Raw genomic sequence first — 24613 nt, 5'->3', positions numbered from 1 at the left:
AGAGCAATACAAAACAGACAAAAGCAATAAATAGGCATTTCAAAAGGGGATCACAAATGGTTAATTAACATATGAAAAGTTGTTCACCCTTATTAAGACTCAGAATTGTAAATTTCTGCTCCAATGAGACATCATTTCACACCCAGCAGGCAGACAGAAATTACAAAATCTAAAAACCTATCAAATATAGTGGGAATGTTACTGTCCATTATTCCTTAAATTCTACATGTGCATGACATATATTCTTTTATATGCATCTGTTTGAAAACATAATTTTCATTAAGTCTGGACTTGGTGATTAAAACGTTTGTTCATAACCCTGATGAGAGTAATTTCGGTAAAATATTGCGCATCAATACTAGTCTGAATTGGGCTGAAAAAACCTTTATTGATAAGGATGTAAAGACAACCACAGACAACTATTTCAATCTACAAGGTTCGGTAGACAGCAAGGTGGGACACCTTGGAAAGAACTAGGAGACAATACTAACACAGGAAATAAAGGGTCCCTTGGGCAGTCACAAAAGTTTATAATATAGTTCATGAACAGGGATGAGTTTCAGATAGGAACAAGGGGTCCTATTTCACTGTTAGGAGAGATTACCTCTTTGTCCATGTCACATGAGTTTCCCCCTCCTGGTATCCAATTCAGTCACAAAGGGTCCCCTGCTCCTCCTTTCACACATGCAGCAAGACCTGCCTTTCATGCCTTTCTTAGAGTGAACTCAGTGAATTGTTCTCCAAACACTTGGAAATTGAAATACCCTCTGCACTCCCTACCATCATTCCTGGTATTCCTTATTCTCTTCCCCTGCTTTACTTTTCTCCATAACCTAACATTCTAACCATGCTCATGTTACTATATGTAAGATCAAAGACTACAGGAATTATAGCAAAAGTGCCCAGTGATTTGGCACAAGGCAGAAACTCAATAATACATTTTGAATGATTAATGGTCCCTGCTTGAGGAACTTGAAGAACAAATATAATAGGAATAATTCTCTAAGATTTGAACGACACGACAGAAATCCACAGAGAATGATCAACTGACTGACTACAGAAGAGGAGATATTTGAATTTAGATTTTGACTCAAGAGTTTTCCAAGCACAGAAAAAAGGTCGATGTTGCAAGAGAGTGGAAACATGGTGGTTAGGCAGAGGGTCTTGCATTTGAAAAATGAGGTGTGGAGTATGGCAGGGATGATGTGGACCAGGTTGTAGCTAACCTAACGCCCACAACAGAGGACATACAATACTGAGCTCCACTAAAACCAAACCAAACCCTTTTCAGCAGATTTACAGGTGCTTGGTCACCTGTTTTATTTGCACTGAAGGTACAGTATGGGATATGAAAAATTTACATGAAATTACGGGAACCACTCCTCTCAATCGCCGTTTAAGAAGACGTCTGGACAATCTATTTTCCACCAACTGTAGCTTCTGCGTATCACAACCGAAGTCGCACGTTGCTACTGAAGGTGTCAACTGCAGGTATTAAAGTCCTGACAGGTTAGTAACAAACTCTCCACTGAACCATGTATCTGCTTCGGAATGGGCTTGCAGCCTGTGCATGTTACCACGTTTCCAGCCGATCCGTCTTCCTTTAGTCCACATCACTCCTCCCTTAGAGGCACTCACCTGCGTTTATCCCCAGACTCAATTACTGCCCTACCCGAGTTACTTGCCAGAGACAGAAGGCTCTCCTGTGTGGACACAGACAAACTCGGGGAAGTGTATTCGAGTTCCAGAGCCCATGCAGTCACTTCTGGGGCATTTAACTAACTCAAGGTGTTTTGAGTTGGTTTTTTTTTTTGCCTTCCTGGGGTCTATGAAAAGGTTTGGCGCCCTGAAGTCCGCGGGGACCCCAGGGCTTTCGCAGGGAGGCCCAGAGGTCGAAGCTCAAGTCTAAAGTCGGGAGGCGTGGCGTGCCCCACACACCCAGGGGCGGTGGGAGGGCCCCGGAACGTAACTGAGTAAGGGGAGGCGCGGCGACTCGAAAAGACTCACAGTAATAGGCCACCACCGGGTCCCGCTTGTCATGCTCCTGAGCCGTCCTCAGGTGATGCTGTATGCTCTTAAACTGTGGGGGGAGCGGGGGCAGCGGAGCCAGCGCGGCCATCTCCACTCCGGACTATCACCACTTCCTACTTGCGCGCTGCCGACACTTCCGCTTCCGTCTGGCCGGTCGCGCGCACGGTCACTCCGCGCAAATCCCACGCGCTGTTCCTTAACTCCGCGAAATCGGGTCGACTACGGGAGCCCAATAGGGACATCACCAGTGCGCCTGACTCGTTGCTCCTGGAGCCTCGGGAGTGTATGGCGCATGGCACCAGCGCTCTCTGCTGGTAGGAGGAAGACTTCTTGTTTTGCTTTGCTTTGTTATTTGTTCTCTTTGTGACTAAAGGATGGAAGATTCTCTGTCTTTCCACCTCTTTGGAATTTTACCTTTCAAATAAATAAATCCTTGAAAAAAACAGGACAGAACAAGAAAGTCATGTTTGTTGACTAGGAGAAGGGTTATGGGCGTGGATAGACTTTGGTATCATTCGGGAATGATCAATTCCAGTTCTTAAAATATCAGCAATGTCTGTAGAAGGCTTTTGATTTTAGAAACATTAATTTCAATTCTTGTATGAGGGGGGAAATGGTGTGTTTAAATTTAAAATTTTTTATGTTGACACATTGGTAAAATAACTATGCTTTTTTTTCCCCCAACTTAAACATATTCAGATACATAAAGCTTAAAGAAAATCGTGCCTTTGTTCTGGACTGGCTAATGCATGTTTTGGTAGATGAATCATCTGTAGATTGGATAGTGTTTAACCATTTGGAGATTATTTTTACATTCATTATCTTGTAATGCACAGGTAGGGTATTTGGACTTCCTGTTTTCTTACTAGTATGCAGAAGAAATCAGCTTTGCCTTCTGTCCTCGGTGACTGTAACTCGTTTTCTTGCCTCCTTCACAAACTATCATTCTTCAGGAATTTACAGCTTACTTCCTCCAACCACCTTCGTATTTATTTACAATCTGTTTTAGTCCCAGTGTTGAGGACATTTAAAACTCCTTTTCATAGTTCTGAGATTTCCCTCTGCTTACCATTTTCTAATCACTCCCATTCCTCCACTCTGGAAGGACTGGCTTCATGGCCTTATGTCATCCACAGCCTTTGTCTGTATCTATTTGCAGAGTACATCATCTTACTCTTGGTCTTTTTCACCCAACTGGGCTCTGAGTTCTGTATTCTCTCTCAATCTGAGCCACATATATGTGTGTTCTTTCTCTTTCTTTTATTCCCATTCCCATGACATTTCACTCAGGAATTGCTGAAATTAAAGAGAAATTAATGAAGAAAAGAAGACAAGGATAATCGTAAATGTCTTTTTTTCCTCCTGATAACTTCTCACATATTATTTTCCTGTTCTTGACTCTCAAATGTGGTTGCTTTAATCTCAGAAGTTATTAAATGACTGAATTCATATGGAGGTCAGTCTCCCAGGCATTCTGATTTTATTCTTCTTTGTTAGATCCTAAATGTCAGAATTTCTTCAAATGTCCCCATGAAATTTTAATGGGACATCCAGGGCTGAAAACCTGCCCCAGTGAATGTCCACAGATGACTTCCCTCTGCTCTGATTGCTTTGAGCGACACCTGCACTTCCTGCTATTGAGATTAAGGTTGTAAGATGTGAATTCTTTCTACTTCATTTGGCTACAACTCAAAAGTAATATGTACTTAGCTTTTGCTGTACATCTACCGTGTATCATGAATGTTTCTATGGTATTTACATTAATTTGTTTAGTCTTCAGTAAACTCTGTGAGGAGTATATTATCATGGCCAATATTTCATTAATGAGAAAAATGAGACATAGATTTAGGTCTCTTTGTTTAAGATTTATTTATTTTTACTTGAAAATTCAGGGTTACAGAGAGAGAGAGAAGGAGAGGCAGAGAGAGAGAGGTCTTCCATCCACGGGTTCACTCCACAATAGGCTGTAATGGCTGGAGCTGCACTGATCTGAAGCCAGGAGCTTCTTCCGGATCTCCCACGTGGGTACAGGGGCCCATAGGCTTGGGCCATCTTCTGCTGCTTTCCCAGGCCACAGCAGAGAGCTGGCTCAGAAGTGGAAGTCGAGACTCGAACCGGCGCCCATATAGGATGCCAGACTGCAGATGGCAGCTCTACTTGCTATGCCATAGCGCCGGTCCCGATTTTAGGTCTCTTGCACAAAGTCACAACAGCAAGGATTAATATTCAGCACCCAAATCTAGGCATTTTGGATACAGAGCTTGTGCACCTAACCATTATTACTTGCTGGTGACATCACTACACAGCACATATTCTTGTGATTTATGTTTGCTCTATTCCATCTTTCTGTACCTGAAAAAAGAATGTTTCTCTTCCTGGTGAAGGCTGTTTCTTCCTGTTATTCTTCTCATCTCTTCTTTTAGGGCTGGAGACTGCCAATTCCTTTCCCATTTGGAAACATTTAGGGAAGGAATAAAAATGTAAGTGAAATAGAAGTGGATTTTACTCCAAATGCACACATACGTGACTGTTTTTTTAAAATTTATTTTTATTTTTCGACAGGCAGAGTGGACAGTGAGAGAGAGAGAGACAGAGAGAAAGGTCTTCCTTTGCCGTCGGTTCACGCTCCAATGGCCGCCGCGGCTGGCACGCTGCGGCCAGCACACCGCGCTGATCCGAAGCCAGGAGCCAGGTGCTTCTCCTGGTCTCCCATGCGGGTGCAGGGCCCAAGGACCTGGGCCATCCTCCACTGCACTCCCGGGCCACAGCAGAGAGCTGGCCTGGAAGAGGGACAACCGGGACAGAATCCGGCGCCCCGATCGGGACTAGAACCCGGTGTGCCGGCGCCGAAAGGTGGAGGATTAGCCTATTGAGCCACGGCGCTGGCCCAAGACTGTTTTTATGAGAGGATAATTGATATGATGGACAGAAGTACAGAGACATTGTTAGCATGAGAGCACATTGCAATTACACTATGAAGCAAAGTAAATACCATCAACAGTGAAGTTTGTTTTTCTGGTTTTGCTATTAATAATTTATCATGATGTTTTAGTATGAAGAAGGATCTAAGCTCTCCTCCATCCAGCATTGACTAGCCTATTTAAAATCTTCATCTTAGGGGCCAGTGTTGTGGTGTAGTGAGTTAAGCTACCGCTTGTGACACCAACATCTCATGTCAGAACACTTGTTTGTGTCCTAGCTACTCCATTTCTGATGCAGCTCTCTGCTTGTATGCCTGGGAGAACAGTGGATGATGGCCCAAGTACCTGGTTCCCTACCACCCATGTTGGGAGACCTGGATGGAGTTCCAGACTTCTGGATTGGGCCTGGCATATCACCAGCCATTGCCACCATTTGGGGAGTGAACCAGTGGATGGAATATCTCTGTCCATCTTGTCTGTCCCATTTGCTCTGTCACTCTGCCTTTCAAATAAATATATGAATGATTGTAAATATTTTCATTTTATTTGAAATGTAGAGACACACACACAGAGACAGAGATATCTGGCAACCACTGGTTTACTTTCCAAATGCCCCCAACAGATGGGGCTGGGCCAGGAACTGAAGCCAGGAGCTTAGAACTCTACCCAGGTACCCGACACGGGTGGGAAGAACCCAAGTACTTGAGCCATTATTACTGTCTTCCCAGTGTGTGCATTACCAGGAAGTTGGAATGTGAAGTGAAGCCCAGATTAAAACAAAATACTCTGCTGACCCAAATACCTGCCAGTCACTGACCAGTTGTTGAAGGATCTGGCATCATGGATGCTGGGATGGGGCTTGACCTTTACAAAAGGGGAATGAGAAGAGATGTGCAAGGGGACAAGACCTACAACAGGAAGAAGAAAAGACACTAGAACTGACAGGTGTTTTGATGATAAACACTTGCACCATGTCCTGAACTCCGTGTGTATTTATGATTAAAGAAGTTTCTGTTTCAGCTGTGGTCAGAACAACTTTGGGTGTTACATATCTGTATCTATATATTTTGGAAACTGTGTATGTGGCATTAGTTTCTTTTTCAGTGTCATATCCTATTTGTTTACAGTTGCCCCTAACAGAGATCAGAAGAGTAACAGAGAAGACCCTGAAGATGTGGTTTGGTCCATTTACCAGGATGGTGGCTGGAAAACATTGAAATGATAAAAATTTTAATTTATAGTCTCAGCAAAGATATTTAGTTGTCGCAGCACCTTTGAGCTACACTATCACATATTTTAAACAATTAGCTACATATGTGCAGAATGCCTTCTGGTCTCTGGTTTCTGTAGTATTCCTGTTTGACTTGCCTGTCCTGATACCAGATCCACACTGTTTTATTACTGTACTTTCAGAGAAGTCTTGAGAGTAATGTGAGTCTTGTCTTTTGTATTGTTACTTCAAAGTTGTGTTGGCTATTCTAGGTGTTTCACGTTTCCTTTTAAATTTGTAAACTGCTTCAATTTCTGCAAAAATTTGCTGAAATTTTGATTGCAATTGGATTGAATATACAGGTTAATTTGGAGTGATTGATGTTGTAAATGATTAAGGCTTTCCAACTATGGATATGATATGGTTATTGTTCCCATTAACTTAAAATTATGCTTTGTTTCAACCCTTACTATTTTACAGTTTTCTTTGTGCAAGTCTAGCACATATTTTGTGAAATGTATCCTTATGTATTTCATGTTTTATGTATGGTTGTAAATGACACCATATTTTACAATTTAATTTTCACTTTTTATTACTCTGCAAATAGCTTTGATAAATTTAATCATTCTCTAGATTTTTTTTACATCCTCTAGAATTTTTTGTGTACATGATCTTGTCCATGAATAAGGATAATATTTATTCTTTTCCAGTCTGCATTGCTTATCTCAGTCTTATTATAACTTTTGAAAAAATATGTTCAAAATATACATTTATTTTGTTTTTGTTTTTGTCTTACTGAAATCCAATTTAGTATTCAATAGAAGTAGCAAAAGTAGATAGCTTTGTCTTTTTCCAGATTCTTTCAGTATTAAATGGGATGTTTCCTATAGGTTTCCTTAGATAGTTTGTATCATGTTTAGATTGTTCCCATTTGGAATGAAAGACTTGGATTTTGTTTATTTCATCATTGATAGGTATTAAATTTAGTCACACTTTTAGCTGTATCAATTAATATTACTGTGTACTCTTTGTCTTTTATTCCATTAATGCAATTCAGTTACTTTAATTGTTTTCAGGTGTTAAAATAACCGTTCATGTATGGAATATACCCCACTTGAACATGATATATTATTTGCATATATTTTTCTACACTATGCTTAATAATACACCTCAGTACAAATTATGATATCCAGATTATGCTGATGTCATTAAACAAAATGGCACTTGTTCCCTCCTAATTCCCAAAAGAAATTTTAGAATATTATTTCATCCTTCAATATTTGATGCAGGTCATCAGGGAGCCATTTAAACATGGAGTTTTCTTCATGGAAAATCTTTGGATTTTAAATTTAATTTATTTAATAGATATAAGCATACTAATGCTTTATGCTTATTGTTGATTCAGGTTTTAGAAAATGTCTTTCAAGGATTTTTTCCATTTTATCTAAGTATCATACTTACTGCCATAACATTCCTTATGGTGTTCCCTTATAATCATTTCAATGTCTTATTGTGATATATTTTTTCATTTATCATACTACCAACTTTCCTTTTCTTCTTCTTTATCTTAAATTATTTAGCTAGAAAGTTATCAGCTTTTCTAATATTTTCAAAGGGCTAACTTTTTGTTTAATTGATTTTCTCTATTGTCCCTCAGTTTTTGTTTTAAACTTTGATTTTTGTTTCCATCATTCTATTTGATTTGTATTTAAATTCTTCTCTAACTTCTTAAGACAGGAAGCAAAAGGCATTTTATATTTTTTCGTAATATAATATTAGAACTGTTATTCGGCTGAACACTGTTTTAGTGCACTCCACAATTTTGATTAATTGTGTTTGCATTATAATTTTGTTTAACTTTTTTTAAGATTTATTTATTTGAAAGTCAGAGTTACAGAAAGTGAGAGACAGAGAAAGAAAGAGGGAGAGAGAAAGAGAAAGAGAGAGATACTTTCTATACACTGGTTTATCCCCAAATGGCCACAATGTCCTGGGCTGGGCCAGGCCAAAGCCGGGAGTTTCATCTGGTTCTCCCACATTGGTGCAGGGACCCAAGCACTTGGGCCATCTTCTGCTGCTTTTCCAGGTGCATTAACAAGGAGCTTGATTGGAAGTGGAGCAGCTGGAATTTGAACTGGTCCCCATACGGAATGTTGGCACTACAGATGGCAGCTTAACCCGCTGTGCCACAGTCCTGGCCCCTAAAGTTATTTTAAGTTTCTTTCATAATTTCTTTGATTCGTGGTCTAGTAAATGTAAATGTATATTAGTTTTTCAAACATTTTGGAATATTTCTGATATCTGATTTTTATTGATTTCTTAGTTTAAATCCATTGTTTTCAGTGAATATACCCTATATGATGTCAATCTTAGAGATTTTCTTATGGCTCAAATTGTCTCATTTGGTGAATATTCCACATACATATGAAAAGAATATATATTCTGTTGCTGAATGGGTAGAATGTTATATGTATGTCAGTTAGTTCATGATAGTTACAGCAATATTTAAATCCTATGTATTCTATCAGATGCTTTATTTGCCAATTGGCTGAGAGAAATGTTTTGCAATTATTTAATATAATTGCAATTATTTCTCTTTTCAATTCATCAAGTTTTGCTCTGTAATTGGTGACATACACATTATAACTGTTATGTTTCCTAATGAAATTAAACTTTAATTGTTGCAAAAAACTTTTAAAACTTTCTCAGTTGTCCTTGCTCTGACATGCTCTTGATTTCTGTCGTATTACTATATTTAGTCCAGGTCTCTGAATTTTAGTGTTTCACGATATATTTTTTTCTGTTTCTTATTATCTACAAAATACTTAAATATTTTAAATCTTAAATATTTTTTTTTTTTGACAGGCAGAGTGGACAGTGAGAGAGAGATACAGAGAGAAAGATTTCCTTTCCGTTGGTTCATCCCCCAGTGGCCACTGCGGCCGGCTGGCACACCGCACTGATCCGAAGCCAGGAGCCAGGTTCTTTTCCTGGTCTCCCATGCGGGTGCAGGGCCCAAGCACTTGGGCCATCCTCCACTGCACTCCTGGGCCACAGTAGAGAGTTGGACTGGAAGAGGAGCAACCGGGACAGAATCCGGTGCCCAGACCTGGACTAGAACCCAGTATGCCAGCACCGCAGGCAGAGGATTAGCCTAGTGAGCCGGGGCGCTGGCCTTAAATCTTAAATCTTTAAATACTTAAAAATATTTAAGATGAGGGTCTTGATAATTTGGTATGACATAAAAATACTTTCAGATAATATCTGTTTTATTTAGGTCTCAAGACCTTCTATATTTATTGTAATATTGATATGTTTGGGTTTAGGTCTACTGCCTTATTATTGTTCTGTATTTATCTCAACTGTTTTTGTTATTCTCTTTTCTGCTATCTTTTGTATTAATTGAATATTTAATGATTCTATTTAATTTATTTTGTTAGCTTATTAGTCAATATCATGTCGCTTTGTTTTGCTTGTTTGTCTTACATTTTATAGTGTACATCTTTATTAAAATGTGCTCCCAGTTATATACTTTATATATATATCATTATAATAATCTTAATAATCTATTGCTTTCTTGATTTCATTTGCCAGAGTCTTATTTAGTTTATTTATTTTAAAGAGCCATCATGGATTTATCTATTGTGTATTTTTCTAATGTATGACTTTTTTTGCCAATATCTTTATTAAATTATTTTTATTCTTCCTAGTTTTATTTTGAAGTCTTTTTTCTTTCTTTTCTTCTTCTTCCTCTTCTTCCTTTTTTTTTTTTTGAAAGTCAGAGAGAAAGAGGGAGACAGAGAGAGATCTTCTACCCACAAGTTTGTTCCCCAAATGGCTGCAGTAGCCATGGCTGAGATAGGTCAAAGTCAGAAGCCAGAAGCTTCATCTGGGTCTTCCACATTGGTGGGAGTAGGCCAAGTACTTGAACCATCTTCTGTTGCCCTTCGCAGGCCATTAGCAGTGAGCCAGATCAGAAAGAGGAGCTGCCAGGACTCAACACAGTGCCCATATGGAATGCTGGTGTTGCAGGCAGTGGGTTTACCTGCTGCCCCACAACACTTGCCCCTATTTTAAAGTTCTTATGTCTGATTTGAATTATGCTGCTTCTTTTTTCACAGTGGATTTATCTTCAGCTGTCAATTATCTGTACACTACAAATTTTCCACACAGTGTTAACTGTGTAGCCTGTGTGTTTCATTTATAAATAGCCTGAAAAACTCCATCTTGACTTTATTTGACCCAATAATTTTTTATGAAATAGTTTTAAATATATTTTTAAATGGTTGGATGTTTATTTAGTTTGACACTCAGTTTTTTATTATATTTGTATTTTTGTCAGATAAATTAGGTTTTCATATTTGAAACAATTTTATATAGCATTTATTATCTAAAATCATATGGCTGTGTGTTACCAACCCTGATCAGTTATTAACAAAATATAACTGTAGTATAATAGATCAGCAAATAATTTAATCTAGTACTTTCACTTTATATCCATCTTTGACTATAAAAATATGTACTTGTGTTAGTCCTTTCTGTGTTGCTATAACAGAACAGCACCAACTAGGTATTTATAAAGAAAAGAATTTATTATTTTTACAATTCTGGATTCTTAGAAGCCCAAGAAACAAGGGCAGACATCTAGTGAGAGCCTTCTTGTAGTATCATAACACAATGGAAGGCACCACACAGTGGCATCATCAGAGAAAGTGAGAGAGAGAGAGAGAGAGAGAGAGAGAGAGAATTGAACTGCCTATTACAATAAACCCAATCTTGCAGTAACAAATTCACTCCTTCAATAACAATATTAACCCCTTACTGGGGACAGACCCCTCATGATGTAATAATCATCTCTTTAAGGTCACACTTCTCAATATGGTTGCGTTGGGAATTAAGTTTCCAACATGAATTGGTGGGGCCAGGGAATTCAGACCATGGCAGTGCCATTGGAAGTGGAGGTAAGCAGTGTCCTTTGGGGCTTTGATATCCTATCCTTCCACCTTGCCTGTGGAGGAGTCCAGGGATGTCAGGGTGGCTGGGTTTCAAAGGGCAGACTGAAACCCAGGGGAGAGCAGCAAAGCAAGAGAACTCCAGAGATTTCCAATGGGCCTTCACCTGAATTCTGATCAGTGCAACGCCTTTAAAGATGTTTCTTGGAAAAGAACATCAGGAAAGGATTAAAACGACCTGAACTCATGATTCACACAGGACACTGAGAATAGTAGCAGTTTCCAGTAGCTAGAGTGGAAAATCTCTCAATAAAGGGGCATACTTTAACAATGGCCGACTCTCAAGAATGAATAAGAGTAGATCAGCATGTTTATCTATGAATGGCAATGACATTAAGGGGTGTTTAGAAAAAAATATCTTCCCTGTGAAAAATCCTGAGAAGCAGGCCATGATAATGTCTTTACCCCTCTCCATTTTTTTCCCTTGGATGCACAGAAGACTTCCTTCTTGTACATATATCCATTCATCTAGCAACTATGAGCCAACCAGTATGAGGATGAAATTCAAGACTTTGAGAATACTGGAAGGATAGGATTTCCAAACCAGCAAAGGGACACCTGATAAATCACTCAGAAAGGATTTGTCTTAGTAATGAGGCAAATTTAGCCCTTTGGTAAAAACTACACTGGTTATATCTAGCAAAGCTTAAAAAGGCAGACAGGACCATCTTTTTCCAAATAACTTTATTGTGTCCCAAAATAAATATTAAGAATATTTATGATTAGGAAAAACCCCAGCTTCCATCGAGGTAAAACCCACGATATCTGACATTCAACCAAAAATTACTAAGCCTTGAAAAGATGCAGGGAGGAAAGTATCTCCTGTAATGATGATATGTGTGTTTGTGGGAAGATGGGTGGGAGAAGTCTCCCTTGGATTCAGGCAATAAAGGAGTCTATTATCTGCAGACAATTTAAGTATAATAATGTTTATTTAAATGAAATAGATTAATGGTGTTTATTAACACGAACCATAAGTGATTCTAAATACAAGACGGTAACTAAATAGTTATTTTTTTCCCCTCAGAGAAGGCTATTTGCATCAGTTCCAACTATCTTGGCATGCCATATCCACCCACTAGGATGTGGTCTGATAAAGATAACTACATCTTAGTTATCGTTATATTTGGACTGTCAATGCAGTACATGCTAAATAATATATCCTCAGAGGCACTTGTTGAATGGATACAAATTGGATGCTTTCCTGCACTTTTATGTGGATAAAATGCAATGATTTAAAAATTCTAAATCCACAAATTCATAATATCAAAAATAGACTGAAGAATGAAAGATAAAAAAAATTGAAAACCTCAGTATTTGACTATCCTTTTCTTTTTTTTAAAAATTTTTTTTGACAGGCAGAGTGGACAGTGAGAGAGAGAGAGAAGGTCTTCCTTCTCCGTTGGTTCACCCCACAATGGCCATTGCGGCCGGGCACTGCACTGATCCGATGGCAGGAGCCAGGTGCTTCTCCTGATCTCCCATGCGGGTGCAGGGCCCAAGCACTTGGGCCATCCTCCACTGCACTCCTGGACCATAGCAGAGAGCTGGACAGGAAGAGTAGCGACCGGGACAGAATCCAGCGCCCCGACAGGGACTAGAACCCCGTGTACCGGTGCCGCAGGCAGAGGATTAGCCTAGTGAGCCGCGGCGGACTATCCTTTTCTTAGGCAGACACCAGTATAATGCAGTAACACATAAAGATTTTAAATGATACAAAATGAAGATGATAAGATGATTGTTGGTAAGGCATGCAGATAAAAAGAAACACACTGAATTAATATGAAACTGTCTTTGAAATAACTTCTTAGCTATTGAAGAAATATAACTTAATATTAGCATAACTTTCCATTTCAATAACATTGAATATAGAAGCTGTTGTTACAGGATATCTAAGGGCATAGAGGTTTTTCCTTTTTCTCTTTTCCCAACACGAAACAAGGAATCTATGCACAATATAATCCATAGCATTTACAATTTATTCTCTGGTTATATTTCCATTTCATTTGATACTAAAAATTTCAAGAAAACAGGATTATAATACTAAAATGAAATTTTTCCATTTCTTCAAGTTAGTGACCAAAATATAGAATTACTCTTTAGTAAATAATTTCCAACTTTTTACTTAAATCAGTCACATTTTACATGAATGAGAAAATGGTTTCGTCTTCAAAGTGAACACTGCTTGGCTGAGTGGAAAGGGAATAGGAAGATCCGGAGCCTAGTCTGGTTGTATGACTTCAGGCACATAAATTAATCTTCCTGAATATCAACTTTCCATTCTGTGTAAAAGAGATTGTAAAATTTTCTCTAACCACGAAACACTGTGATCAATGAATATGCTCTATGTGAAAGGTCTCTCTGAAAGCATTGTTTAAAAATGAGTTAACATTGCCTCTATGTATTTATTTCAATAAAATAAGTGACAAAATTAAAATAAAATTAAGTGGTTTTTTTCAAGGAACACTATCTTAGAACTTAGTGTTAATGTTTTATAGTTGACATAAATTTCATACAACTAAAGTAAGTTTAAAGAACAGATAGTTGTGTTTTAAATTGGGATACTCAATGAATAAGAAAAAAACTAAATAAAAATGAATTATAAGTAAATGTGGCATGATTACAGTTAAACAACTCTTTGGTCATTGCCTAATTAGAAAGCATAATCTTCTAAATATGATCTCAAAAACTTCAGCAATACATAATATAATTGTAATTACAGTAAATGTATACATAGCAATGAGAAAAATGGTCTTTTCAAAGTGTTCTGGAACCATGCATCTTATAATTGTCAATTTCCCCCCAAGAGATCCAGCATCACACAGGAAAAGAGGTTTTACTTGGAAACCAAAGAGGTGAATCTGAAGCCAAAATGCTATTACCTCTAAGCTAATTCTTAATAAAACTGAGAGGATATATATCACAGTATAGATGGGCTTTTGAAGAATGCATTCTTGATTGATGCTTTTACATGCAGCATAAAGATGGAAAATGGCTCCAGGAACCAGGACAATCACTAGTTGCAATGCCCAGAATACCTAAAGATGCCAGAAATAACTTAGTCAAATTAATTAATCCTTGTAGAACCAAGAGTACACTAAAAACAATTCACTGATTCCATAGAGGTTAATTTGAAAATTTTGGTTTTATAAAATTTTTATAAGCAATAAAGTAATACAGTGAAGGTAATAAAGTTAAACATATCTCATTTATTTAGTAAGATGTTTAAAATTTTAAACATACGGCAGTTTTGAAAATATAGTTATGTTTTACTGTCATTGCCTATACTATTACTGATAATAGTGAAATGATTTGTTTCTATCTAGAAATATGAAGTATAATGTAACAATAATGTATAATATTATATAACATAATATATATAATATAATATTACATAACAATAATGTATAAATATAATGTATCTAGAAATATCTAGAGTAACAACATCAACAGATAGTAGAATGCTATAGTTGAAAGAAAGTCCTGACCACCTCAAATTAATTTATTTGTAACATGCAACTAGTTAGAAATAAAGTAGCATAATTATAAAAATAGTACCTGTTAGAGTATTTCTCATCTAATTATGACATATTTTACATTAGAAAGCTAAAAATTGTATTGCTTGCTGAGTCAATGTTCATGACCCCACAGGAAAACTTACTTGTGGAGTGATTGGCCTGAACTGATTGTAACAGAAGAGGTTTACTTCTCTTTTGTCTGGATCACAACTGAAGTGCAAAGCCTCATTCCCATAAACTGCAAAGCCTAGCACCCCAAGAAAGAACATCCGGACAGATCCAAAGAAAAGGGTGTGGAATTGGCCAATCACAGTTGGAGGTTTAACCTGTTATGGTTTTAGGAGAAAAAAAAAAAAACTTTAGGAAAAGAAACATTGAAGAGCACATTTTAAGGCTCTTTTCATTATCACATTTTTAAAATTTAAGATTCAAGACGGTTTGAATCAAGATAGACCCTTAGGATCATCAAGTCAAATACAAATCTTTTCACTCAAATTTCACTTTAGATTATGAAATGCAACAGATGAATAGGGACATATTGCCCATCAAATGTGTAATTATGGAAATATTTAAACAGTTATTAATTCAATTAATATCCCATTCCCCTGTCATTTCTTGGAAATCAAGTTCTTAAAATCTTAGAATGTCCAATCCTTTTAAAAGAAAATTAGATTTAAAAATTCAGTATTAAACTCATTATACATACTGTCAGAACAAGCAGATAATGCTTATTAATTATCATTATAGCTTTTATTCTACTTGTTAGTTATGGAATTGAGAGCATAAACTACTTTAAAACACCAACAACTGAAAGTACTTCCTGAATTTTTCTGTTTATAGAGATATTCATCAACAATCATGCAAATCAGTTTGAAATACAGACAAGACTCATAAGATGGATTTGTTTGGTTTGTATCATACTTACACATCCTTCATAGAAGTTTTTGATGTAATTTAGAGACATGTCTCAGGAGATGTTACCTTGGCATCCCTACAGGTTTACTCTTGACCCACATAGCCAGTTTCCTTCTGCCAGATGAAACTCCTGTATTCTCTCATGACTCTTACGGCAGAAAATTCTATCACTGCAAATTTCTCTCCCCTCCTCCTTCTTTTCTTTCTTTCTTTCCTTTCTTTTTTTTCATAGCTCTCTGGGGCCCCAGTCAACTTTCCTATCTCTATCCTAAAACAAAACAAATACAAAGAAACAAAAGCAGAGGGCATGTGGTCAATCTAATAATCCCTTCACTTGCACTGTCAGCATAGCCAGCCAGTCAGCCAGCCAGGAGTGCCAGCAAAGCAAGAGGCCAACCCCACAAAGACTCTGAGTGCTGTATTCCCCTGCAATTACCTGAGAACCACCCATAGGTTAATCCGTGAACTCTAGGTTAAGGTTTTCTCTGAAAATGTAGTGATTTTTTTTTTTCAATTATGTATGTCCTAAAAGATAAACACATGAGAAATATACCTACTTCCTTCTTGCTTACCCTCATGGAATACAATTAGTTTCTGAGAAGTGTAAGAAACTGTAACCCACAGGCTGTGCTAGCTATTCCATCATTAAATATTACTGATGTGTTGCTATCGTTGTCTCTTTTGCTGAATGATTGCTGTCAACATGGAAAGCTCTGCAAGCATGTTTCTGCTCTAAGGAAAAACACAAGGGACTGCTAAGCAAGGTAAGAGCAGGATCTAGCACAAACCATGAGCACAAACCATGCTTTATTTTGTCCTCTAGTAAGCACATCATCTGCTAGACAATGTTGGGGCACTGAGGATCACCAGGCACCAAAGAAGACAAATAACCACTTCTAATTGGTAAGAGGAATCTTTAAAAATGTATACAAAATGGATATTATGAAAAACCTCTGCTGGATGTTAAAAATTTGCACCAAAGTAAATTCGAACCAACTATTTTTTTTTTAATTATTATTTGAAAGGAAGAGTTACAGAGAGAGGAGAGAGAGAGAACTTCTATCTGTTCGTTCACTCCCCAAATGGCTACAATGGCTATAGCTGGGCTAGGCCAAAGCTAGGAGCCAGGAACTTCTCCCAGGTCTCCTATGTGGGTGCAGGGGCCCAAGCACTTGGGCTGTATTCCACTGCTTTCCCAGGTGCACCAGCAGGGAGCTGGATTAGAAGTGGAGCAGCTGAGACTGGAACTATCCATATGGGATACTAACACTGCAAGAGGTGGCTTTACCTGTTATGCCACAGCCCTGGCCCCAAACCAAATGGTTTTGTTTGTTTGTTTTTTGTTTGACAGGCAGAGTTAGACAGTGAGAGAGAGAGACAGAGAGAAAGGTCTTCCTTTTTCCGTTGGTTCACTCCCCAAGTGGCCGCCATGGCTGGCGCGTTGAGGCCAGAGCACTGCGCCGAACCGAAGCCAGGAGCCAGGTGCTTCCTCCTTCTCTCCCATGCGGGTGCTGAGCCCAAGCACTTGGGCCATCCTCCACTGCACTTCCTGGCCACAGCAGAGAACTGGACTGGAAGAGGAGCAACCGGGACAGAATCTGGCACCCCAACCGGGACTAGAACCCGGAATACCGGCACCGCAGGTGAAGGATTCAAGTGATTCGTGGTGCCGGCCTGTATTCACGTCTTTTGCGTGTATACCCCAGTAGTAGGATGGCTGGATCATACGACAAGTCTATTTCTAGCTTTTAAGAAATTCCCTTGCTACAGTGGCTGCAGTAATTTACATTCTCATCAGCAGTATAAAAAAAAATTCCTCTTTCTCCATATCCTTCTCAACATTTGTTAATCTCTGCCTTTTGGATAATAGCCATTCTGACAGGGGCGAGGTGATACCTCATTATGGTTTTGATTTGCACTGCCCTGATGGCTAGTGATGGTGAACATTGAAATTTTCTCTATGAAGGGATGAGACTATGCTGAAGTTGAAGCTTGCAGAAGCAGACTATCCATATCAACTTGAGAGGAAAAAAGTTAATTTTGTTCATGACCTAATTTAAGAGGACTGATGATTAACAAGGTAAATAATAGCCAACATCATAGACATCTCCATTAGTTCAGCTGACTTTCAATTTTAATTGAAAAATTAAAGAGGAACAAACTTTCTGCTCAATGGGTGCCCAGACTATTGTACCCAGACCAAATGTAGACAAAGAGCAGAGCTTTCAGTGGAAATTTTAAACAAGTGAGATAAAGATCTTGAAGCATTTCTTCAAGAATTGACACAGGAGATGAAACATACCTTTCCTAGTGTGATCTTTTGTCTTTAGGGATGGCAGCCATGGCTACTGGGAGGTGGTGGTAGTACAGTCAAAAAAAAAGTGGACTGGTCAATACTAAAGGTCAAGGCAACTGCATTTTGGATGCCCAAGGCATTTTGCTTGATGTCTTTCTGGAGCATCAAATAACAATAACATTTGCTAATTCTAAGAGTGTATTAAGATAGTTGAAGCACTGGCAGAAAAATTTCACCAGAGTTCTTCTCTGCCTTGACAATATTCTGCTTATTCCTCTCATTAAACCAGGATAATTCTGTAAAGTTTTGATGAGAGATCCATAGGCATCCACCTTACAGTTCTGACTTGGCTCTTTCTAACTTCTCTTTGCTTCCTAATAATAAGAAAAACTTCAAAGGGAATCCCTTTTCTCTTTAGTTAATAATGTAAAAATCCTGCATTTACATGGTTAAATTCCCAAGACCTTCAATTAAAGAATTAGATGAACTAAATGGCTGGTAGCATTGTATACAAAAATCTATTGAATTTGATGGAGCTTACCTTGAGAAATAAAGTTTATGTTTTTATTTTTTGTCTTCCATTTTCCATGAACTTTTTTAATTCTCCGCATATATCTACTTATTATCTTTTATCTCTATAATGCCAGACTGGCAATGTGTGTGTACTTTCTTCATTTGCCTTTCTCATCTTTGTCTTGTGATCTGCAGATTATAACTTTCTAGACAATATAACTGCTCTCTTCTAGCAAGTAGAGGAGTTTCTCTATAACACATGTAATTACAACTAATGAGAAAGAGACCATGGCCTTGTAGTACTGGAATGCTTTGCTGGATATGAAAAATAGGCAACTTTAACAATCCCTCATAATGGTGAGATAAAAGAAATAAGTGTTACCTTTCTCTGAAGGGAGGAGAGAACTTCCACTTTGACTATGATCCTATCGGAATAAGATCAAAGTCAGAGAACTCTAAAGGCTTCCATAGCCCTGGCAACTCATGACTAGAGCCTGGGAAGATTACTGACGCCATGAACAAGAGTGTCAAATTGTTAAGTCAGCAACAGGAGTCACTGTGTACTTACATCCCATGTGGGATCTGTCTTTAATGTGTTGTCCAATGTGAAGTGATGCTATAACTAGTACTGAAACAGTATTTTTACACTTTGTGTTTCTGCGTGGGTACAAACTGATGAGACCTTTACTAATTATATACTGAATCGATCTTCTGTATATAAAGAGAATTGGAAATGAAAAAAAAAACCTGGTGTTAATTGGAAATGGCATAGAAAATTAATTTTTTTAAAAAATATTATGTAGGATCTCTGTCTTTAATGTGCTGTACACTCTTATTTAATGCTATAACTAGTACTCCAACAGTATTTTTTTTCACTTTGTGTTGCTATATGGGGGCAAACTGTTGAAATCGTTACCTAATATATACTAAACTGATCTTCTGTATATAAAGAGAAATTGAAAATGAATCATGATGTGATTGGAAGGGGAGAGGGAGCGGGAAAGGGGAGGGTTGTGGGTGGGAGGGAAGTTTTGGGAGGGGGAAGCCATTGTAACCCATAAGCTGTACTATGGAAATTTATATTCATTAAATAAAAGTTTAATAATAAAAAAAAGAAATTAGCGTTTATTCTTATCTTCCCAGAATCAGAATTCCAGGTTTTTCTTTGTTTTGTTCCTATGGAGGAAAAAAAATCCATCTAAATGTCATGGAATAAATTGGGCTTTGACTTCTGCCATTATTTAGTAATAAATATTATTATTTATAAAAAAATAGATGAATGCCAGATCTATGAACATCATAAGTCTTATTAGGTTCTTTCAGAATGTATAAACTGCCTTAACCTTTCAAATGTTAATAGAAGATTAAATTGCAGCTTCACCATCATTGCTGGGTCATTGTGGGGGGGAACAAATAAAATAATTCTGGTCCACCCCTTATAGGTTTTGCCAAGTTTACTAAAGACACAAGGGAATGATGCATACAGGAGGCCAAAATATCACATAAAATTAGATTGACAATGGGCATGACCTATATCTTTGGGAAAGGGTGACTTTTAAAAATTAGGAAATGATTTTAATAGTTTTATTTATTTATTTTTATTTATTTGAAAGAACGAGAGTGAGAACAAAAGTGTGTGTGTGAGAGAGAGAAATCTGTTGGTTCACTCCCCCAATTCCTGCAATAGCCAGGATGAGCCAGGAATTCCATCCAGGTATCACATGTGTGTGGCAAGGAACCAAGTACTCAAGCCATAATCTCTGTCTTTCGGGGTGCATATTAGAAGGAAGCTGAATCAGAATCAGAGGCAGGACTTGGTCACAGACAATCAGATAAGGGATGTGGGTGTTCCAAGTGACAATCAACTATGCTATGATGTTTTCCCTTGGAAAGTGTGATACTTAGACAAATATATTGCTGCTGCTCTGGTCATTGTTGTATCATGGCTGCTTTTCTTGCATGGAGTACTTTGCTACCTCTGGAAGTCTTAAGGCAAGAGGAGAGCAGAAGGAGCTGTTGATCTCTGTGGGCAACTTGCTCATGAGGTGACAGTGCCAGGCAATAAAGGATGTATGCTCAGTGATACCTTCCTAAAGATAAGGGAAACTCACCAGATAAGATAGCAGCTATACTATAGTCTCATATGTATGTCAATTGGTGGATTATTTGGTAGGGAGATAACCTGGGCACCTTTAGATGCTATCAGTTGCATATTTTAAAAGCTGCAGGTTTCAAAAGTAACCAAGGGACAACTCCCAATGCATTGCTTAGGCTTGTTACATGTTTACTAATATTACATTAAGTAAAGCACATTGCAATCAATACCGGATCACATTTGAGAAATAAGTTCTCCTTCTTGATGGATATGCAAAGTCACTTTGCAGAGGTGTGCATGCAGTAAGAGGAAAGATTTAGGGACAATTATATGTTCTACCACTATGTTCCCTCTGATCACAATATTCACACCTTTCCCACTTGTCTTCACTATCATCCCCAGATGCAAAAACTCTAATTTAATTATAGCATGAAGATCTAAGTTTAAGGTGTTGTGATTTGCATTATATCTGCATGTGGTCAGCTATGACTCCTCTTGACCCAGAGTCTGAGTGAACAAAAGGAGCAGCGATCTTCTGAACAACATCAATGTACACTGGTGATGCAGGGAAAGGATGATAACAATCACTCCCAAAACAAAAGGAGATAGACAACTCTCACTAGTCCACAATAATTGTGAAAACTTTAAGGAAAAAGCTAGTTATTCCCACCCTGAATACTTAGAATGTCCATTGGTTAAGGCATAATATTCTTCTCTAAAAGCTGCTCTCAAGTTTATTGTTCTCTGCTCCTTAAAGGAAATAGTTTCCTGGTCCATTGTATCAATGACCTATACATCCAGCCTTTGGGTTCCTGGTTGAAAGTGTTTTCACCATTTTATTAAAAAGAAAGCATTGTGCTTGAAGCTGAATACCTTCCTCAGAATGCTTCCTGAAAGGAGAAAGTTGGGGAACCAGAAGACTTATATATATATATATATATATATATATATATATATATATAACTTGACCAGTATCTGGCCCTTTAACTTAAATCTGTGCTTCTTTTGTGGATATGATATTTAATTTTTTAAAATTTTCTATACATTAGATTTAACACATGTAGTTTGAAAAATGGTCACACAATTATTTTAAATACTTCTCTCCCTTTTCACATATATATTGATTGCTGTCTTTATTTTGTTAAAGATTTTTATTTATTTATTTGAAAGTCAGGGCTACACAGAGAGAGGAGTGGCAGAGAGAGAGAGAGAAGTCCTCCATCAGATGGCCCACTCCCCAACTGGCTGCAACAGCCGGAGCTGCACTGATCCAATGCTAGGAGTCAGGAGCCTCTTTCGGGTGTCCTACATGAGTGCAGGGGCCCAAGGACCTGGGCCATCTTATACTGCCCTCCTAGGCCATAGCAGAGAGCTGGATCAGAAGAGGAACAGCCGGAACTCAAACCAGTGCCCATATGGGATGCCGACACTTCAGGCCAGGGCGTTAACCCGCTGCGCCACAGCGCTGGTCCCAATTACTCTCTTTAGATCAGTCTTCTCTGAAATCATGCTTCTAAAAAATTTTAGAAACCTTTTGTATATTTGAGATGATCATTAGTCATACCAAATGGCCAGCATGTTTATCAAAATGTGTTCAACATCATTAATCATTGAAGAAATGGAAATTGTGAGATACCATCTTATATCTTTTAAAATGGCTATTAGTTTCCCCCAAAAGGATAAATGTTGGCAAGGATATAGAGAAAAATAAACACCTTTACACTGTTGTTGGATGTGAACTGCTACAGCTGTTAGAGAAAACAGTTTGAAGTTTACCCCCAAAAATAAAAATAGAACTTCCTAATGATTTGACAGTTTTACTTTTGAGTATGTACCCAAAGGGAATTAAACCAATATCTGTATTGCCATATTCATAGCAGCATTATTCAACAATAGCCAAGTGTTGAAATAACCCAAATGTCTACCTAGACGAAGATTATATATGTGTATATATATGGTGTTAGTCAACTTTTCATTACTATATTCTAATGAATTATCTGAGGCAAGCTTCTTTATGAAAAAGAGGTTCATTTAGCCCACCATTTTGGAAAATAAAAGTCCAAACAGCATAGTGCTGTCTCTAATGTAGTTCCCTCTTAGCTGGATCATCTCAAGGTGGGAAGCAATGGTAAGAGCACATGTACAATGAAGCAATTATGTCCTGACGAGAAGCCAGAGAAAGACTCAGGGGAGAGGCTCAAGCTTTTTTATTAACAACTTCTAGTGAAAGCTCATCCCAAGAGACCAGAATTCTCTTCTGTGTAGAGAGCACCCAATGAATCTAAGGAACTCTCACCAGACCCTGACTCTGAAAGGTTCCATCGATTCCTATATCACCTTTGGGGCCCAAGCTCCCAGTACTTGAAGCTTTAGGGGGAAAAACCTTTAAACCATAGCACTTCTGAATGTACAAATGCACATGCATATGCGCATGTGCGCACACACACACACACACACTGGAATAACATTCAATGTCACAAAAGAATGAAACTAGCCATGCGCAACCACATGGATGGAATTGAGACCATCATGCCAAGTAAAATCAAGCAGACACAAACATCAAATACTGCATGATCTCACTTAACGATGGAATCTAAAATCTTCAGACTCATGGAGTCAGAGTGGAATGGTAGTTCCCAGGGGGGAGCAATGGGAAGATAATGGCCAAGAAGCTACAACATTTTTATTATGCAAGATAAATATACTTGGGGAGATTTAACGTACAGCAATGAATGTATAGTCAACAATATTGTGTTGTATACTTGAAATTTGCCAAAATGGTTGATCTTAAGTTTTCTTAATACACACACACGCATATACATAACTATAAGAAGTGATGAGTAAGTTAGTTTGTGGGATTATTTCACCATGTATATCAATATAATAACATTATGTTGTACATGTTAAATATATGTAACTATTTTAAATATGGCTGAAAATTGAAAATAAGCTGCATGTCTTATCATAGAACTATACCTTTTTCTCTTTTTGTGCTCATTCACCCATTTTTTTATCCATCCATTTAACAAACGCCTACAGGACGGTAGCTTTGCAAAGTTATGAATTTGTGAGCACAGTGCAACTCTTGCCTTCAAGTGGCTTACATGGAACACATGTGCTTATGCCATGTATGTATGCATATATTTATATGTGTATATGATAGAGATATATGCTGCTGAGGATTTGCTTAAAATAAGGCATGGTTTATATTTAATCCTTCAGAAAATGATCACAAACTGTCTTGGCTGATTTTGCATCTGACAAATGGGGGAAATGATTTCTATGTAAATTTCTTCTCTAGCATTCTTCAATTCTTGGTAGTTAGCACTTGTCACAGTAATTTACTGTTGTCCTCATGAGATACCCAATGAGTGTTGAATGGGTGGAATAGAGGTCAATTTAGGTATTCACAGTAGTATGCTTCCCAGAATGGCAGCTGAGATAAGGCAATCCGGATAGCTGCCTAGATTCATAAATCACAGCCCTTACCAATTCACATCTCACTGAAATATCTGACCTGCCAAAATTGGGTTTGTCTTTCTCCATGAATAATTTATGTTTTCTGGAATGGAATTGGGCATAGCTTGTTTAAAAGGGCCAATAATCAATGATGTTATTTTGGGCTAATGATTTACCCTTCTGGAGTGTGCTTCCATTTCTTCATGAAGAAAGACCTGGATACTATTTAAGTAATTTCACTGTTCTTTGGTTTTATGGTTCTATGTATTATAAACATATTCTCATTATGAATAATATTTTCCTGCTTTCAGTGTGTCTGATATTTTATATTTCATTTTGTTGATGGTTGAATTTTTTCTTTTCAAAAAATTTAGAATTTGTCCTGCAGCATAATTCAGTTTCAAGAACCAGTGGAATACATTTGAGGCTTGGTTTAAGAATCATTTAGGTGAGTTTAGACTAACTTATAGTTTAGATAAACTTGGGCTTACAACCCAAATAATCTATTTCTCAGCAGATGGGCATAATACCTACACAAATGAATTTTCTCAGTGCAGACAATTCAGTGCTAGGTCTCCCTGAGATTTGATTAGACATCCCTATTAGAAGTATCAAGATCAGCAGTTGTTGTAAATTTGTAAGG

General features: G+C 37.8%; 2 protein-coding genes across 2 annotated transcripts in view; both read right to left on the bottom strand.

Moving 5' to 3' along the window:
• The window catches only part of VTA1 (vesicle trafficking 1), a 94655-nt gene extending 92482 nt beyond the window's left edge, over positions 1 to 2173 (bottom strand). Inside the window, exon 1 of the mRNA XM_062186850.1 lies at positions 2008 to 2173. Within this exon, the coding sequence (XP_062042834.1) occupies positions 2008 to 2119 (112 nt within the window). The 5' untranslated portion in view covers positions 2120 to 2173. The remainder of the gene's footprint in view (positions 1 to 2007) is intronic.
• An 11643-nt stretch (positions 2174 to 13816) lies between these two features.
• GJE1 (gap junction protein epsilon 1) lies at positions 13817 to 15656 on the bottom strand. The gene is made up of 3 exons (XM_062187745.1): positions 15618 to 15656; positions 14836 to 15018; positions 13817 to 14212 (listed from the first exon to the last, which is right to left on the bottom strand). Exons 1-3 carry the CDS (start codon positions 15654 to 15656, stop codon positions 13817 to 13819), a joined length of 618 nt encoding a protein of 205 aa, XP_062043729.1.
• Positions 15657 to 24613: the final 8957 nt, after the last annotated feature.

Source organism: Lepus europaeus, chromosome 3 (genome assembly GCF_033115175.1).
Source record: "Lepus europaeus isolate LE1 chromosome 3, mLepTim1.pri, whole genome shotgun sequence".
Taxonomy (NCBI): Eukaryota; Metazoa; Chordata; class Mammalia; order Lagomorpha; family Leporidae; genus Lepus; species Lepus europaeus.
The sequence above is the reverse complement of the archived record's forward strand: the minus strand, read 5'-3'. Positions and strand labels throughout refer to the sequence as shown.

Excerpts from the sequence above, each read along its gene's own strand:
- GJE1 (XM_062187745.1), bottom strand. The coding sequence starts at position 15,656 with ATGTCTCTAAATTACATCAAAAACTTCTATGAAGGATGT. Across the intron at positions 15,019-15,617 it reads AAAACTTCTATGAAGGATGT|GTTAAACCTCCAACTGTGAT; the intron begins GTAAGTATGATA and ends AAACCATAACAG. Across the intron at positions 14,213-14,835 it reads TCAGGCCAATCACTCCACAA|GTATTCTGGGCATTGCAACT; the intron begins GTAAGTTTTCCT and ends TGGCATCTTTAG.